Raw genomic sequence first — 18024 nt, forward strand, 5'->3', positions numbered from 1 at the left:
CAGGGGGAGGAATACAGCTCCCTTTTTTATGGCAGTTAGACGGTGGTCTTTTTCTCTTTCCAGGAAAAGTGTTGAGGATGTAGTTTAAGGGGGTTGGATAAAACAAAGAAGGGAAGAGTGTTCTCCTCGACAGAAAGTCCGTGGTGTAAGGTGCCTCTGTGTGCACCTCGTCTTGTCTGATGGTCATTTGCTGCGTCCTGGGAGCAGGGGTGCACCTATAAGCCGTATTGCCCTGCTGACATACTACACATTTTCACTTCTCTCCTCCCACTTCTCGTTCAGCGTGTCTCCCTCACCACCATCTCGTTCTCTTATTTCACCCCCACTTTCTCTACCCTTTCTCATGTCCTACCTCTCACTTGCACCACAACGTACCCCTCTCTTGCCTGTCTCCCGTCTCTCTTGTGTCAGCAACGTCCCCAGTGGCTAGCTGGAGCGCTTGCTGATGTTTGAAAACGAGGGTGATCCAAGTGGAACAGGAAGCTATTGTGAGCAGGATTTGGGCTTTAGGCGCAGAGGCAGGCCATAGGTCACATGAAGGCGCTAATGCCCACTCAGCACTTGTGGATTGGTCCTGGCTATACCCCCCACCCACCACCACTCCCCCCTCTCTCTCTGTACCTTGTTCTCTCTCTTCCCACTCATAGATCGCTGTTTTTATGGTCATCTTTCCTCACTTCCTTTCCCTCTGATCAAACCTCACCTGTCTACAGTGAAGCCAGCTGTTCTGTTGCAGAGGGGGTGGAACCGATCAATAATCATTTGCATGGTGGCGAGAATTGTTCAGCAAGTCTCTAATGAATCTTTGCCCCAGACCAACACATTCCACAAGTCGTCACTGCCTCCAACCACGCTAAGCTAGCCAGCAGGCTTGGTGCGGAGGCAATGGGTGTGAAACGAAAAATGGATTAGGGGAGACCAGCTTAGGTTTGAGTTTGGAGACTTGGTGGCAGAGAAGTGAATAAATGGGAAAAGTGGTGCAATGTTTTTGCAGCGGAAGGCTTTGGAATAGCAATGAGCGGAGGTTGAAGTGGAGGTGACAGTTGGTGGATGAGCCTGGTCCTAAAGGTGTGACGTCCTGTTTAGGAAATGTCACAGCCACCCGAGAGGGTGAGCAAATAGGAGAGGGGGGGTGAAATTCCTTCCTACATGGAGGTTGGGGAACGTGAACCAGCGAATTAGCCCGGTGGTTGTTGTGTCTGTTCTGGTTTGGGCGATAGCACTGCAGTACTGTGTGCCCTGCATGCCCTGCCTAGCCTATAGCAATCCGTTACAGAGAGAGAGAGAAGAAACTGGGTTACTACCCTAAGTGCTGTGGGTTCAGCCGGTGACACACATCTACTCAGCCAACCATTGCTGCCCAATATCCCCTCCCGCCCATCCTCACCCCCCCCACACATCTGTGTTAATACACTTCTCACAGCTGTGTGCTGTCAATCCGCTTTTCCCCCTGTTCAGAACTCCCGACCTGCCCGCTGTTCATTATTCTGATGCTTCGTCATCCCTCTGGTCGCCACATTCCATCCTTCCGCCCCGATCAGCCAACCTTGGGCTTAAAAGTGCAACGTGTTCTCAAACTTACCTCCCATCAATTAAGAATGGCAGTGACCTCCCCCGCCCCTCAGTTAAATTGATAAGTGGTCTGGTAAGACCACCAAGAAAGAACCAAAAAAGATATTTAAAAAAGACAAAAAAAAATAACACATTAAAAGTCCCAGTAATTATAGTATCCTTAGTCATGGTGACAAAAACGTCTTGGAAGGTGTCGGAAGCAGAGGGCGAATTGTGCATAAGGGAATGTCTCTCCACACCAGTGCAGGTCTGAGTTAACGAGTCCGTCATTAGATAGCGGTAGGGCTGCAACCATGAAGCCTAATGAGCCAAAGAGCTCTGCTGCTGCAGCATGTCCGGCCAGTGCCAGGAACACAAGAGAGAGAGAGAGAGAGAGAGAGCAAGACAAGAGAGGGAGGGAGGGAGAAAGAACAAGATGAGAGAGATAGAGTGGAGAGTGCAAAAAACAGGGCTAAAATCCATGTGGGCCATAGCAACTCCCCAGCCTCCCTTTTCCCTGTTCCACCTCCTCCTGCATCCTCTTCCTTTCGATACTTTTTCTTTTTATAAAGCCTTTATTTCCTCCCTTCTTTTAAGACAAGAGGAACAAGAGAAGGAAAAGCCCAAAGGTGTTCTCTGGTTAAGTTCTGTCCCAGTGCTGCTGCTGCTGCTGCTGCTGCTGCTGCAGAACAGTGCATTCCACTCCCCCTTTCGACTACGCGACTCACAGGCAAACCATGCGGTTAATAACTGATCGCATCCGAAGAAGAGAGAGGGAAGAGACGGGACAGGAGACGTCAAGGCCCGTCAGGGGTAAACTCCGTCCGAAAGCCAAGGAAGAGCATATATTACCTGTCAGATCAGTTTCTTATCTGAGCTGCTCCTCCTCTCTTCCCCTCCTCTCCTCCTCTTCCCGTAGTGAAGAGAGCCATAATGACCTAGAGAGCGCTCCAGCTGCTGCAGCCATCGTGTGTGCCGGGTGCACGCCTGACTCGCTGAATCAGCTTCTATGATTGGGGGGAGGAGGGGTGGTGGTGGGCGGGTTGAGTGCCAGAGTCAGGGAGGGGAGGAGGGGGAAAGGAGAGAAAACGGGCATGAACACACATGCACACACATTCCCATACAAACACAAGTCATAGCTTTAGAAGAGGAAGACGTAGAGCTGAAATGAAGAGCTGCCATTTGAAAAAAAGGGGATGCAGAGAGAGAAGAGGGAGAGAAGGAGGGGTGAAAAAAAACTGCAGCACTCTCATCTCCATCATGTGCATTCTGAGGGAGAGAACTGGGAGGATGCCCTGGTCGGTGGAGGAGGCAGAAAGTGTACCAACCGTCCTCCCACCCTGCCTTTTTCTTATTCCATCGACACACAGGCGCGCAGCCCCTGAGCTTTATCCTGCTCCTAAAATGCGCTTTTATTATTCAGTGGAACTTTATACAGCAGCTTAGAAGAGGGAGTTTACTGAATGTTTGAGAGCAGAATTGTGATGGAGGTATTTAAAGAAGAGGTGGCTGTGCCTCTGCGGTAGAAGACAGCTGTACTTTTAATAGTCCCTTGCGATCCATGCAAATTTGGTTACCATTGTCTGGAACTAGAGATGGAGGATATTGCAACATTTTGGTAATACCATTTTTGGTATTTTTGGTGTACAGATTTTTTTTGCGCTTGTGAATCCTAAATACGCAGCTCATGCATTCTTGATATTGCACCGCGAGGGTCACCTTTTTTACTAGGAGAAGATCAAGTAGAGATGCAGCCGCAGTAAGGGGGGCAGAGAGCACAGGAAGAACACAGTGGCAGCAAATTAGGGACCAAGAGGTCAACCAGCCAGCAGCTTCCTACCCCACAGCGTGGAGGGTTAAGCTAAACGGTTAGCACTTTGTGGGAAGCCAAGCATTTGAAACATGCCTCGGCCCCTGTTGCTGGGCTGCTCATGTGTCTTGTCTCACCACCTCCCTGACCATATTTAGTCAAGCAGTGCAAAAAATAGTTCCAGCTCCGCTCCACTCCACTCTGCTCCTCTCCTTGCCTCACCCCCCACTCTCTTCCATATCCCCCCTCAGCAACTGTTGGCTACAGGCTCCGGGAAGCCTCCCCTACGGCTCCCTGCCTATCGATTCCACCGGCCTGGAAGGAGAGAGGAGCGTTAGGCCAGCTAGCCCCTGCTACCATTTGCTGCACTATTTTTAGTAGCTCCAAATAAAGTGGTCTCTCGTGCTTCCACTTGTATATTCTTGAATCTTTCCCCACCCTCCCCTGCTTTACATCCTTCACCACCAACACCACCGCCTCCTCTGATACCACCCCCTCACTCTCTGTGTCCTTTTGCCCCCCAGTCTCTATCATTCTTCTTTTTAAATAGAGCTGGAACACACTGCTTATGGTAGAGCTTCCGTCTGCTCACCTCTATACTTAGAATAACTGCATATTCGAGAAATGGAGGAGAGAGTAAGGGTGAATGTGTAGTGCAGAGGAGCGTGGAGGGTGTTAGGCAGCAGGAAATATTATTGTGTTTTTCCATTTATTTATTTATTTATTTATTTCTACTGCTTTTGGCTATGCAGGAAGACAAGTGGCAGCCTCACCTCTGAGGCACTGAAAAGTTTGGGCTGCTTTCTCTCCTTTTTGAGCTCTCATTAATTTTCAAGTGTCTTTTTCAAGCTTTCCCGAGGCGCGGCCACTGAAGAATCTGTTTAATTAGTTGGTCTCATCACGGGGCACATCTATACTGTACGAAAGCAATGTCCTCTGTGCCCTCCTCTCTTTTTCACTCTCTCCTCTCCTCTTATACCTCAATGACAGCGCACGAGTCCTCTGACTAACCCCACCTGCATTTTAACTGCAGAATGCCCCTGGATGTGTAAGCCAATGTTTTCGCTCTTTAAGGTGATCATACTGAAAGTCAGGCTGTGATCAAGTAGAGATCAGTTGAATGAGATTGTGACAATTCACAAACACCCTCAGAACAGCACAGACATATGTCAAAGTGTATTCTCACGAGCCAGAAAAATGTCAAGCAATTCTGCGGCCGTTGCTTTGATAAGCCTTTTAACAAGCTCCCAGTCATTCTGCTCTCACACTCAGTTATATCTCAGGCCTTTTTCATGGTGAAGATAATTCTGCATTCCCTGATTTAAGTGTGCAATTTAATTAATGTATTGTCACAGCAATTTATAGCTTTTGGATTACATTATCTTTACGGCTGTTACAAGAATTGACCATTTGCGAGGTAAAATGGATTCCAAGCTAATGTGCCTGCTCAAAACTTGACCTTACATGGCCGATCAAAGTGCAGAATTGCAGCTATATAAATGGCAACTGTGAATGTCCACCTGTTATTGCCTTGCAGTCTCTATGTTTGCACACCACTTAAAATTGGACCAGCAGTAATTCTCCAGCCAGCCTTAATTCCCTCATAGTGGAACTTTTAATATACTCTGTGTAAATTCACAAACACACACTACATGCGCTTACTGTACACATGCATATTTGAACTTGATGATGTACATTAATTCTCTACTCAGCTGGTAAAGGTTTTTGTGGTCTATAACTATCTCCATTGACGATGCCCTAGTGTGTTTTGCATATCCCTTCAGTGGGTCTCCACCCTGCCTGTTCCAGCCACCCAACCCACCAGTTTAATCTCAATTACATCCCGACATCCCATCTGCCTCTGAAACTCAGCAGCACGGCTTACATCTTGCCTCCATGATGAATAGCGCAGGGCTGAATGTTTAGCTGAGCAGTTAATCGATCAATAAGAAAAGGGTCGACTAATGGATGTGCTTTCCTTCACTGGCTGAAGGGGTGGGGTGGGTTGTTCTCCCTACAAGTACTGCTTAAGACATATCTCCATTCAAATAAAAAATATAGATAAAACAGATTGGTGCAAGGTCGGCCATTTGCTTGTTGTAATTGTACTTTATATTGTTCAGAAGATGCATCGTACATGGAAAAAATGCACCATTAATTTGCTCATTTCAAGTTTCTTGTAGAAACTTTCATATTTGATGCTATTCATTTCCTGTTGTTATTTAAGAATTGCGAATGGATGTCATTAGCGTTTTTGACATTGATTAACAGAAAAAGGGCGAACCAAATTAATCTCTACAAATTGATTTAAATTAAATACAAATATAAAACATTATTAATTGTAGGAGTATTCACCCTCCACATAGTTTTCTGATTCTGTTTCTAAATCATCCGTGGGGTAGCCAGCTGTTTTTAGACCTTCTATAAAATATTGAATGGAGATCACAATTTTTTTATCCAACATGTGACAAATTAATGTTAGATTAAACTTAAGTCTATGGGGAAGGCTCACTGCTGGGTAGTCAACGCGTGAATGTTGTGTTGTGCAAGTCAAACACCGCACACTAGCAGAAACACACAGTCCCCCACCATGAACGGTGGTGGTGGCAGCATCACGCTGTGAGGATGATTCTGTGCTGCAGGCCCTGGAAGGCTTGTGATCAAGAATTTGTGGCAGGACTTACAAAAGGCTTGTTTCTTGTTGATCTCATGGAGCATTACAGAGCTTTGGCAGTTTAGGAAAGAAAATGGGGGTCAAAAAGCAGTGTCCATACAGACCTATTCACTTCACCAGAAGCGCCTCTAATAAATATTGATTTGAGGGGATGACTTCAATCAGTTATTTTGTTTTTTGTTTGTACTTAATCAAGATAAATTTGTAGAGATTTGTTTTCGCTTTGACATTAAATAGTCCTTCTTTTGATCAATTTCAGTAAGCAGTGATTGCTTCCACTGTGAGTCAGTTATAAAACTATAAAACGGGAAACAGCAGGGGGGGTGAATGTGAATGTCTTTTAATAAGCATTGTGTACTGTAGTGTGGTTATTTCATATGATGGACAGTCTTGATGAGAGTGCATCCCTTTGAGTTTACAAAAATGAGAGGCAGGTGTCCTCTCAGATTGAAGCTTTGTACAGGGAATTCTGGTTAGCTTCAGATGATGATGTAGCCCCTGTTTTTTCTTTGAGCTTCAAGCCAGCTGGTGAAGTCTTGGTCCGTCTTTCAGCTTGTCTTAATTCCTCTTTTCTGTGCGTCTCTCTACCAGTCAACATCATAGAGGGATTAGAGCTATTTCTAATGAGTCCAGTTTGTGCTTTTTGAGTAAATCTCCGTGCTCCTCTTCCATCAGCCTGGCTCTTCCCCGTGCCTACTTTATCTCTCTCGTCAGTTCCTCTCCTCTGCCTCCCCCTCAAACCCCTCCCCTGTCCCCCATGCCGCCCCTCCCTCCTCATCCCTTTACACAGTGCATCATTTGAAGAGGTGAGGCTGTTGAGCGCTTGGAGGAATAAAAGTGATTTATGAATGGGCCAACCTACCTGGGTGCTGGAGGGGGAAAGCCAGTGGCAGTCAGGCTCTCTGATCCAGGAGCCCATTGTTCCCTCCAGCCTCACTGCAGGAGAAGCTCCTCTGCCTCTCCTGCCTCTGATCTTTTACAGTGCCGTACTGGCGCCGCATGTTACTGTTAAGTGACTCACAAACTGCACAAATACCTATGCACTGCAGGGGTGCATATATGGCCAAGACCATTTTCTCAGAGGCACACAGATACGCACCAACAGTATACTACTTACGATGTATGTTTATTTGTATGACCACTCAAGAAAACGTGTGCATACACATGCACAGTTTATATTGTTGTGTTCAGTTAGTCTTTTATGACTGTAAGTCTTCATTTTTCCAGATTTTGGAAGTTAGCACAGGTGAGGACAGCCAGATGCACCAGCCAACAACCCTATCGATAAAATAAAAAGAGGTGACAGGAAAGGTGTTGTAGCTGCTGCGGACCATGTATGAGTTCCTCCTTGTCACCATATGCTCATATGCAGATACACACACACACACACACATTCATACAATACATGATTGTAGAATATTAGGGTTTTACAGGATAAAATTGAGGAGGCAGGTCACTCAGGAATAGTGATTTGGCTGTTTGTGTGTTTATCTGTCGTGTGTATAATCTCCTAATGTTTACAGAGTAATATATGATAACTCCTGATGGCAGGATGGTGGAGGCGATAAACTTGGTCAGGGAAAGGTTATATACAGGTACCCATCTGTAATTCATTAAAAGATAACCGATCGCAGAGATGTGTCAGAGTAACCTTTGGAATTCAGATGAACTGCACTTAGTGAGTTCTTGTAGCACGCAATGGGAGGTAATATCTTTATGTTGGACAATTATCATAATATACTCTATGTAGTCTAGAGAGACTGATTCTGCTGATTTATTATTTGTAATTACAAATGTCTCCCTAGTATTATCTGTTATTATCTTCAGTTGTTCAATTAGGCTCTGCGTTATATTGCTGTATCTTATTGTAGTTAAATTACTCACTGAAGAGTGTACCCATAAAAGATGTAGTGCAGTGACTGGTCCATTCAGCGAGCCTGGGTACCAGTTTGCTGCAGCATGCAGTGTGACTTAATTGAAAAGTCGCCCAATCCTAGAAGCCCTCCCAGTGTCCACCTCCGTATGAGTTGGGACCAGTCCAACAGATCAGCCAGAGGACAGGCTGATACAAGCCCCAATCCCCCTGTGACCAATCAGAATGCCTACACTTCCTCCTTGGGCTGGGCCAACAGTGGCTCTGAGCCAATAGATAAGCTCAGCCATGCTGTAATGCTCTGTCTGTCCTGTGGCATGCTGAAGCATTGAGTCCTGGCTGCTATGTTGCTATAGCACATGTTGGGAGAGGGAGGGGTCGGGGTAGCAGAGAGAGGGAAGGATGGATGGATAGAGGGGAAAGAGAGAAAATGAGGGATCAAGGGATGGATGGATGGAGGGGGAGAGAGAGAGAGAAAGAGAGAGGGCTACATCCCTTACTGAAGGGACTCAAGGACATAAAGAGCTTTTGGGAAAGTGACTATAGCATAGGAAGAGAAAAGCTTGCATTGTGAAGCCGCTATAAGCACTGATGGTATGGTTCTTTCCTACTCGCCAAACCTAGAAAGAGCAGGATTTATTTGTGGCACTTTAAGTGCCTCAGCAATGCAGGTAATAAATATGACGGAGCAAGGTGATATACTTCCACAGCACAGCTGTCAGACATCTTTAATATTTTCTCCCCCCGTTTAAAAACAAATGTAGTTTATCTATTTACTTGACGTATTGGAATAAGTAATAGAATTTATTTTTGCACTTGATGGTAGTTAAACATCGGTGATGGCACTTTGGTTTGTGTTTTTAATGAAACACTGAGAGGCTGTCTTGTCTTAGCTGAGTGATCGTGTGTAAAATGTAAGTATAGACCTTGCAGTACTGTAAATGTGATTTCACACAACACAACACGACACTCAAGAAAACACAGTACATTCTTAACTAGCTGGTCACCAAGCATGATTGAATATTGTTATTATTTTTTTTATTAAAAACTGTTTTGCTTGGCTTTATATCAATCATATTGATGATATATACACACATAATAGTATTAATAAGTATTAATATCACCCTCAATTTTAATTAGTGATGTCTAGATCGTGCTGTTTTAATCGTAACCCAAGTCCATTATCAATTCAGAGCCTTTTTTAAAGGGCCTGAAATGGATCACGCTTTATGTATTAGATTGTTAAAATCATTTTTAATGTAATGACAAAAGAATTTTAAGGAATACACGGCCAGACACTAGATAATCTAAAAAAATGTTTTCACTATGAAAAAACAATGCTGTCACCTGTTTTAACAATATTAAGTGTGCATGGAGCCAAATTCCCAGACCTAAGTCTTGTGTGAACAGCTTCGAAATGATGTTCACCTGTTTGAAGTGTATGGTCAAACATGGTCAGAACTTCTGCCCAGTATCCCACGTCAAGACTTAGACAATTTTTGTCAGCGGAAGGGGTATTAGTAACCCTAATGTACTCTGAGGGACACATTCAGGCCGATGTTCACATCTAAACCAAGCTTAGCTGTTGAATAATGCAGGCCATGTTACCTTGGTAACCCGTACGGACACTGAAGTCAGTGGCTCCCATGTAAATGCAGTATGACAGGTCAAGGGGATAAGGATTTGTGTTTGTTTGTGTCGATTGGTGTGTGTGCGGATGCTTGCGTCCTAACATGTGAAGAATACTGAGGAAAATCGACAATGGCACAGTACTTTCTATGCAAAAAAGCATTACATTATTGGTATTAGGCAGAGTAGCTTACGTGGGAAATTGTAGGAGAAAACCTTCATTGCGCTATCTGTAGATTCGTGGATCTGTGTGGAATACCTTCAAGTTTCTATGGAGCCTTATCTGTGTAATGTATAGTGCATTCATACAAGCTCCATTCCCCTGCCATTAACAAGTTGGCTGTTAGACATTTTCTGTGCTGCTCTGGGGCATATGGCCTGTTGTCTCAGTGCTTAGGGGAGGCAATAGCTGATACAAGGCCCTTTGATCTCTATTATTTCCCACTGCAAACAATAGATTTTAATTACCAAACCGCTCTTTCAGCCACAGCTTCTTTCTCTGCATGTGTGCCCAGAAGTGGAACTGTGAAGAAGTCAGAGTCAGCTGCAATATGGCAATTTGCTTGTGTCACTTTGGATCTGTTCTGCCAATTACTGTGGAGGAGAATTTGATGGTGTGTTATCCTCGTTTTTCTGTTGTGTTTAAGGGACGATACTGTTACTGCTGGCTTGCTATGTGTGAGGGACCCTCACGGGTTACAACGTGCAGAGATGTGCATTTCAGGAGGAGTGCGAGGGTGAGCGTAATGTGTTAGTGGGGGCAGAAAGGTGGGAGGCTGGCTGCGGAGTGAGGGGTGATTTAAAGTGGTGGATTTGCAGTGAGACTGTAGATCATGGGAGCCTCTCAGACTGTTTGCCCATATGGTGACAGTGTGGCATGCTGCTGAGTGGCTGTCGATCGAAGGACCTTCAGCGCGGCCGAATTCTCCACCGCTCTGCAAAACCCAGAGTCAATCCCTCGGTTCTATTTACCGCTTTGTACCTCAGTGTGGAAGCACTTGCAGTTAATTTCACCAGGCAGGAGTAAGTCTGATTTTGTTTCACAGAAACTGAAAGGAACTTTATAATCACAAAACGGCCAGTATCTCAGCCACAATGAAAGACTCTTTGTCGGTCAGAAATGAAGCACTGGCTTCACGGATAAGAGGTAATTTAGATGCCGTCGGGTGTGTGAGCTTATTCCTAAAAACCTGATAATGAGTCAAATGACAATGACATGGTGGCTCATCACAAAGGCTACTGATGACCTAGCAAGTTAGAAAACATGTACATATTAAAGTTGAAATTCAGGATTTTCTGTAGCTCAACCTGAGGCCAAGAAGGTACAGAACAAAGTCAAGATTGGGGTAAGTTTTGCATAAGTCCCCTTGAATAAAAAGCAAGCATTGGTAAAAAGCCTCCAAAAAGGTCCCAAATTTGCTGCAGCTTGTAACTTTAGTTAGAACCTAACCAACATGAGCCGAGCTGCTCCCAGTGCCTATGGCATATCACTTTGTGTAGCCGCTTCACAGTACATTCACTTCTTTATGCTGTAAGGCTTTCACCGAGAAGTAGCTGCACAAATTGTCGATCAATAGTATCTCTGCACCTCGGACTGTAGAAAAACACATACTGAGCATGTGTTACGTTATACGTAGGTTTCTCAAGAGGTGTTCTGAAGCCTTGGTTTGGGTTCTCACCCGCCATCCTAACAGTTACAGGGGTCATTTCCTTTAAGTACAGCATATTAATGAGCTTGGTTTCTCACAACAGACACAGTGAATGAGCACAAAAAACACCGGAGATGTATTTATATGTCAAAGTGCTAAGTTGCACATATTGACAAGTCACATTTGTTTTCATGAATTTAATGTCTCTATTACAGTCACAGAAAATCTGTGCATGGAACAGTTGTGTGAGTGGGCAGTGATCTGTAGCATGTTCCAGAGGGCTGTTTGTAGAAAAGGGAGTGAGGCAGGTGAAGGGGTCAGAGATGATTTTCTTTGCTCTGTTAGCGGCTTGTTTGAGGTGCAGTGACTGTAATGATAGAAAAGAGAGGCCAATGTGTGGATGCTCTGGTGACAAACTACTCACGTCTGTTTTTATCTTCGGCTGATAAGTGATTTATGCCACAATTTTCATTTTCTTTGCCCCGTTTTTTATACTTTGTTGTATGCTAAGTCAACCATTCAACCATTTTACAAGTTGTCAAAGTGTATTAACTCCCTTTCAGTCCTATGTAAACTTGTGTGTCATTTTCATACAGCAGGCTAATTTGAGTTCAGTTTTATTAAAATTTATTTCCAGATCTCCAGATTAGGAAAAGACTACCGATGCATTATGATGCAAGCCTACAGAAGCCTGTGCGAAAGGTGCTGTACAACAGGCACATGGTTGTTTTATAGGTAATGATGCTAGTGAGTATTTGTTCAATATAGTATGCGTGATTTAGGTGTCACTTTATTCTAATATGATCTGCATGTCCTTGCTTTGTCTTTTATGTCATTCTTTGCTTTTTGGGTAAAAGGATGTATATTATGACTATTATGGGTGGTGCAGAAATGAGAATGAGGCTTTTTCAAGGTGCTGAGGAGAATAAAGTGCAAAGGAAGAGTAGCACGGGGAAATAATTGGGTCATCTCGAACCAATGGGACATTAACGCGCCATTGGGCTTCTCTGACTGTCTTGCTGCCTCCTTCTTCATAAATTGCTATGAATCAGGACACCCCATAATACCAGGTGATTTAAGGCTAATTAAAGCTAAGCTTTTATAGGCCCCCATCCACTTCCAAAATGGACAGACAACTGTACCCAAGTTGTTTGAGAATGCACCTTGCGTCTCCTAAACAACCTTCAAGGTACCAGCAATAGCTATAGTGATAACCAAAACATCATAGAAATGCACCCCTTTCCCGTCTTCCCCCTTCCCAGTTTATGCAAATAGTCCTTAATAAAAGCATGCTCACTCAGGGGCCTCAGGTACAGGCAGGCAGGGGAAGGTCACATTGTAAGGGAAATTATTCTCTTCACGGCATGGTAATGAAAGCCTTTTTTTATCGAGCGGAGCCAGTTAGGTTCTTGTCCTCAGCTCTCTGCTGCACTGCTGGCCTGGGCACTACCCGTGTTTATTTACTCTGTCCACAGCAGGACGGCTCGTGGCTGTGGGACCGCCCTGACAAAGTGAACTGGTAACTAATTGCTTCTACGGGTGGAGGGATGGCCAGGCTGGATTTTGAGGGCTCTGCAGTTCAACCAGCTATATTTAAATGGGAATTATAGGCTCGGCAAATTACTGTCCTATAGCTGTTGCGTCATATAGAGGCAGCAGTGGAATTGACACTTAAGTTTCCCCTTTTTGTGTGGAAATTTTGTCTGTCTGATTTTCACAGACAACATTTTCAGAAATGAGCAGTATGTAAACCAACATTACAAAGCAGCATGTTTTAAGATCAGTGAAATCCTGAACAGTTAAATGACTCGAACCCTCCCAGCTGCCGTTGGACTCCTTGCCTTTCAAACCTCTCACACATGATGGAGAGCATCTCCCTGCCCAAGGTGGAAGGGGGGAAGGGGAGTTCCATTTGGAGGTAGAGTGTTGAATTTGTAAATGATTTGTTGGAAACAGGGTTCACTATTTCAGAAAGTATTGATCTTGTCCCCGATAAGCTGACACCTCATGTATCGTCTGAGGTTGTCTCATCTCGAAAAGGCTTATTCCAATAAGGACTCTGCCTCAGGGAAAAAAAAAATCCTACCGGTACTGGGCAAGAAATATAAAGACGAACCTTGTGGAACAATGTGACCAGTTTTATGAAGGCAGTATGGATAAGGTTAGGCAACTAAAACCATTTTTGAAGAAAGAATTTCAAATAAATGCCCATGTAGGAGCTTTGTTTGCTCAACGAATCCACTTTTTTAGGACCTTTTGCCTGTGTTTACTTATAAGTTAAACACTTTTTTTGCCAAAAGTGGTATGGATAAAATCATATTTCATCTGCTGATGAAGTCCATGTGATATTGTTGACAGCCCTGGTAGAATTTAGTAAGTGGACCATGAGTTGGGATCGTGTACTAAAGAAGAATTGTGATGGTTAAAAAAACATTTTTGTTTGAAGTATTTGGGCATGTGAAGCATTTGTACCCGCTGGTATAGATTTGATCTGACCTTATCTGTCTGTTTGACTATATAAGCACACCAACAGTTGCAAGACTGATAATTTTCATTATCAGTTGTATAAAGCATTTTATTTTCCCAAGGCAGGTGGCACCTTTTTGTGATTAATTTCCAATGCAGAATCTGGATATTTTTTCTTGAGCTTGAAGCCTTAGTTAATGGATGATGGTATGCCAAACACGTCTCCTACATCAGAGTAACCATATGTTTGTGCGCGGCCATTAATCTCAGGCTGGATGTTGACTGTTCCCGTTTTGCCCTGTCCTACCCAAGTTATTGTCCCCCTGCTCTCACTTCCTGTTGTAATAACGGCTACTGACCACCACACAGATGGCTGTCAGCCAGGCGAGGGCAGCAGAAGGGCCCTGTCGACCCCTACGCTCGCACACACAATTGCACGCGCACACACTTCCGCTGTCTTACATACAATGACAAACGCCAACCCACAGAGCTGAGGGCGTCAGAGAGCGTCCTGGTCAATGACAAATTGCAGCCTAAGACAACAAGCCCCTGTGTAGCTCTCCTGAGGGACTCTTGAGCTCTCTCACAGGGTGACCCAGTTCCATCACGTCTCCCCTTCTACCTCTCTCCTCTACCATTCCATCTCCTCAGCTGCACGTCCTCCTGTGTTCACACGCACCATAGCACTGGATTTAAAGTTCAGTTGCAATAAGGAAATCCTCACTTCACTCTTAATAACGATCTCCTTCTCATGGCAGATAAGCCTGAGTTGTCTAAATGTTAACTCCCAGGTCAAGTCAGTGTCTTCTGCTCAGTGAAAGGTCTGCAGTCTGAGCTAGATAGAGTCGTTTGTTCTGTCTCCTGCTCAGCAACCTACCTCAAGGGCCAACACACAGTTTTTCTCCTACCCCCCTCAGTCACTGCTAACATCACTTATCCAAGAGATAAAAAAAAACAACAACTAGGATTTATTTCTTGGTTCTTAATTCACTCTCTTTTTTCTGCCTTTACAGCAAATAGCTTAACTGCAATGCAGCAGTGCCAGTATGGGGCATTAATATTAATGTCCGCCCATTTTGCCCAGCGTGGCAGGGAGCCTGTCAATCTAGACTTCTATTGGATGGGCTCCCTACACCAGCATACACCTGCCCAGCACTCAAGTGCCTGGTTCTGACACTAGAAGGCGCCAGTGTGCCCCTATAGTGTAGCAGGTGTGCTTTTATTGGCCAGTTGTTCTACATATAGGAGATATTTCCAGCCAATCCAGATCGCACAAATGTTCTACTTTGCACCAATAGCAGGAAGGAAATGGGCACAAAAAGAACAAAGGCTTTATGTGGGACAATTGCCCTTGATTCTAGTGGAAACTGTTGTAGTTGAGGAAAAAACAGCATTCCTGTGTTGTCTATCGTTTTACTTGAAAGAAAGCTAAAAGAGTGCTATGTTTAACCACTGGGAATAAGTTTTATGTTATAGCTTCAGGCAGGAATCTGATGTGGCAAGGTCTTTTTTTGAATAATTTGCTTGTTTAAGTCTCAACTCCTACCCAGTGGGAGCACCATGGATGAAATTACTCAAAAGTCCCCCCTGAGATGGTAAATCTACAGCAGCAAGCAAATAATTCTTTGTAACAAAGGCGACACATTATGAATGTGAGATTAGGCAGAATGGGTGCGGTTGCTATCACATTTAAGCAGTGCTCCTCTGCATTAAGTGGTTGAAGATAGCTGCAAGCAATGCAGGTGTGTGTGTGAGAGAGAGAGTGTGAGTGTGAGTAGTGTGTGTGTGTGTGTGTGTGTGTGCGTAAGCCTCTGTGCAATGAGAGGTAGAGAGAGAGAGCGAGGGAGCCTGGGATCAGTGTGCTGCGCTGTTCATCACTGCAGCAGTAGACCAGCCCCGGATCTCTGTCCGCGCAGAGGTGCTGACTGCCTGCCCCCCTGCCTCTCTGCCCCTCTTTCTCTGCTTTCCTCAAGAGGGTGTGCTGATGATGCTCTCTTTCATTACTCCAGAAGGATGGAGACAAGCTGTAGGTTTAGCAAAAACCCGCAGGGAACCAGCCATCCTGATTACCTTCAGTCTGAAAGCCTGCCAGCGTGTTGGTTTGCATTTCTTTCTTTTCTCTGTCTTAATAGTTAACAGTTTTCATTGATTGTGCAGGCTGTGGCCTTCCTGCTCTGTGCCGGAGCCCATTTCCTCTCTTTACTGCTTCAGACCCTGTTTACCTTACTGTAAACACTCCAGTGCTCGCGTGGGGGCTGTTCAGCCATATCAAAGTCAGAGTAAAATCAGCTGCCTCCTTTTGTCGCAGTTCAAAGATATGCCCTGCATGATTATTCAGGGTTAATCAAGGTCAGAAGTGTTCCCTCCAGCGTTGCTGCTTTAATGCTTATTGAAGGTACATTATGTACCTGACTACAGACAAGATGCAAGAACAATTGAGGGATATGGCTTTAAAGTGTCTTGCTTCATATAGCACAAATTCAAGAGTTGTGCTTGCAGCCTTTGTTTCTCATCACATATCCTCAACTCATGCACTAGTCATACATTAAATTAGGGATGAGTCTCGTTTCAGTTTTCTCATGTACCATATGCCTGGATGTGTGCCCATGGGCTAGAGCAGGAAGAGAGGTAGGGGCCAAAGAGATAATGGATGAGTTCAAACTATGAAGCCAGTTGACTTAGTAGGAAGAAGGGTGTTAACTCACATCTAATGTATTTATTTAAAAAATTACAACTGTATTACAGCTTAATAAATCTGCCTCTCATGGAGCTTTTTTCTCATTTCTCCCCTGCTGTCTTTTATGTGATCTTTGGATTTAATAAGGGATGGAAACGTATGTGGCTTTCTTTTACTAGTAAAACAAACTATTCTCATTTCAGTGACGCTGAAGGGAGTTACAGTCAGCCTCCCTCTTTATCCCCACTGTGACACTGTGACTCCCTCTCAGCCTTCCTCTTGTACAGTCGCCTTTGCAGCCACGTCTCTTTGTGGCACACATCCTCTAAATGACCTTGAGTGGCACAGAACTGGCTGGCTCTTTTCACCACACCAAGCCACCTCTGTTAAACAGCACTGTTTAAATAGTGGAGTTTTTTTCCCTTCCCACCCTGTCTGTTTCTTCCCCAGGAGAAGACCTGAGTGAATGCAGCTAAATCTTGTGTAATTACCATTTTGCCTCCCAATGATAGGCGCTTTTGCGCATCATCAAGGGAAAAGTGGCTTCCCTTTTTAACAGAAGAGATGGTAGCGGGACGGGTACTCTAAAATAACACACAGCACTTGTATCGTTCAAAGCTTGATGTAAATAACACTCTGTGTTGGAAAGCAACTCCTCCCTAAGTTGATTTAGTATTCTTGTCCCCATGTGTGAAAATGGGATATGCTCTGCTGTTAAAAAAAAGAAAAAAAGTGTATTGGAATATGCTGTGTATCAGCAGTAGAGACACTGTGATGTGTTTGCTTACAACAGCTTGTGTCTGGCCATAAGCTGTCATACAGTGTATGAGACAGCCAGTCACAGATAGATTAATTTTGGCAGTGGACATCATAAACTATCAAACTGACTGTACTGTCTGTGCCTTCTTGAGCTTTTTCAATCTTGCTCCCCAGCTTAACCCATTCAAACACTCACTTACTCGCCCTCTCTCCTGTCTCCTCTCTGTGCAGCGCCATGCGTGTGCTCCTATCCAAACTGCCGAGGCCTTGGATCGTAGATGAGAAGAAGGACGACGGTTACACCGCACTGCACCTGGCTGCCCTCAACAACCATGTGGAGGTGGCTGAGTTGCTGGTGCATCAGGTAGCAACACAGAAGCACTCACACACATATAAACAGCTAATTTAAATGCATTCTTAATCACTTAAACTGACAACAAATGCAATTATTTATACTCTGTAAGAGACCTACAGCAGCCCTAAGCATAGCTGCATCAGCTCAGCCTGCACTCCTGGCTTTCCCTGGCTACAGACCATTAAGAGCAGCTTCTACTGCACTCCCTGCAGCCAGCAAGCTGTAGACCACTTGAAGCCGCTATAACTGCCATTTTTTTTATTGAATCCATACGGTTCACAGGGCCTCCGGGGGTATTCTTTAGTGCTGTTGGGCCCTCATATCTTCCTCCTCTTGCAATCATAGCTTCATGCTTTTTTCCCTTCTGAGATTGCAGGTTTAACTCCCTGAAGCCTAAAACATACAGGAGTTTACAGCAAAAGTCACCTGACCAAGTAGGAACTGGGTTAATTAGGATATGGTGCAAGGCAGCAATGTTGCTGCAACATTCCAACGCATGAACGCTCACTGCTACCTTTCAGAGGGGACGGCCTTTTTCCCAAGTCCCTGCAATGGGCTGGTTCACAGTGATGGCTCAGCTT

At 44.6% G+C, this 18024-nt stretch overlaps 1 protein-coding gene across 5 annotated transcripts in view; it reads left to right on the top strand.

Annotated features, from left to right (window-relative positions):
- Positions 1–18024, top strand: part of mib1 (MIB E3 ubiquitin protein ligase 1) — a 52888-nt gene that overhangs the window by 24393 nt on the left and 10471 nt on the right. For all 5 annotated transcript variants that reach the window (XM_041949389.1, XM_041949391.1, XM_041949392.1 and 2 more), the window contains one exon: positions 17320–17452. In XM_041949389.1, coding sequence (XP_041805323.1) covers positions 17320–17452 — 133 coding nt within the window. The remainder of the gene's footprint in view (positions 1–17319; positions 17453–18024) is intronic.

This window comes from Chelmon rostratus, chromosome 12, assembly GCF_017976325.1.
Source record: "Chelmon rostratus isolate fCheRos1 chromosome 12, fCheRos1.pri, whole genome shotgun sequence".
In the NCBI taxonomy this organism is placed as follows: domain Eukaryota; kingdom Metazoa; phylum Chordata; class Actinopteri; order Chaetodontiformes; family Chaetodontidae; genus Chelmon; species Chelmon rostratus.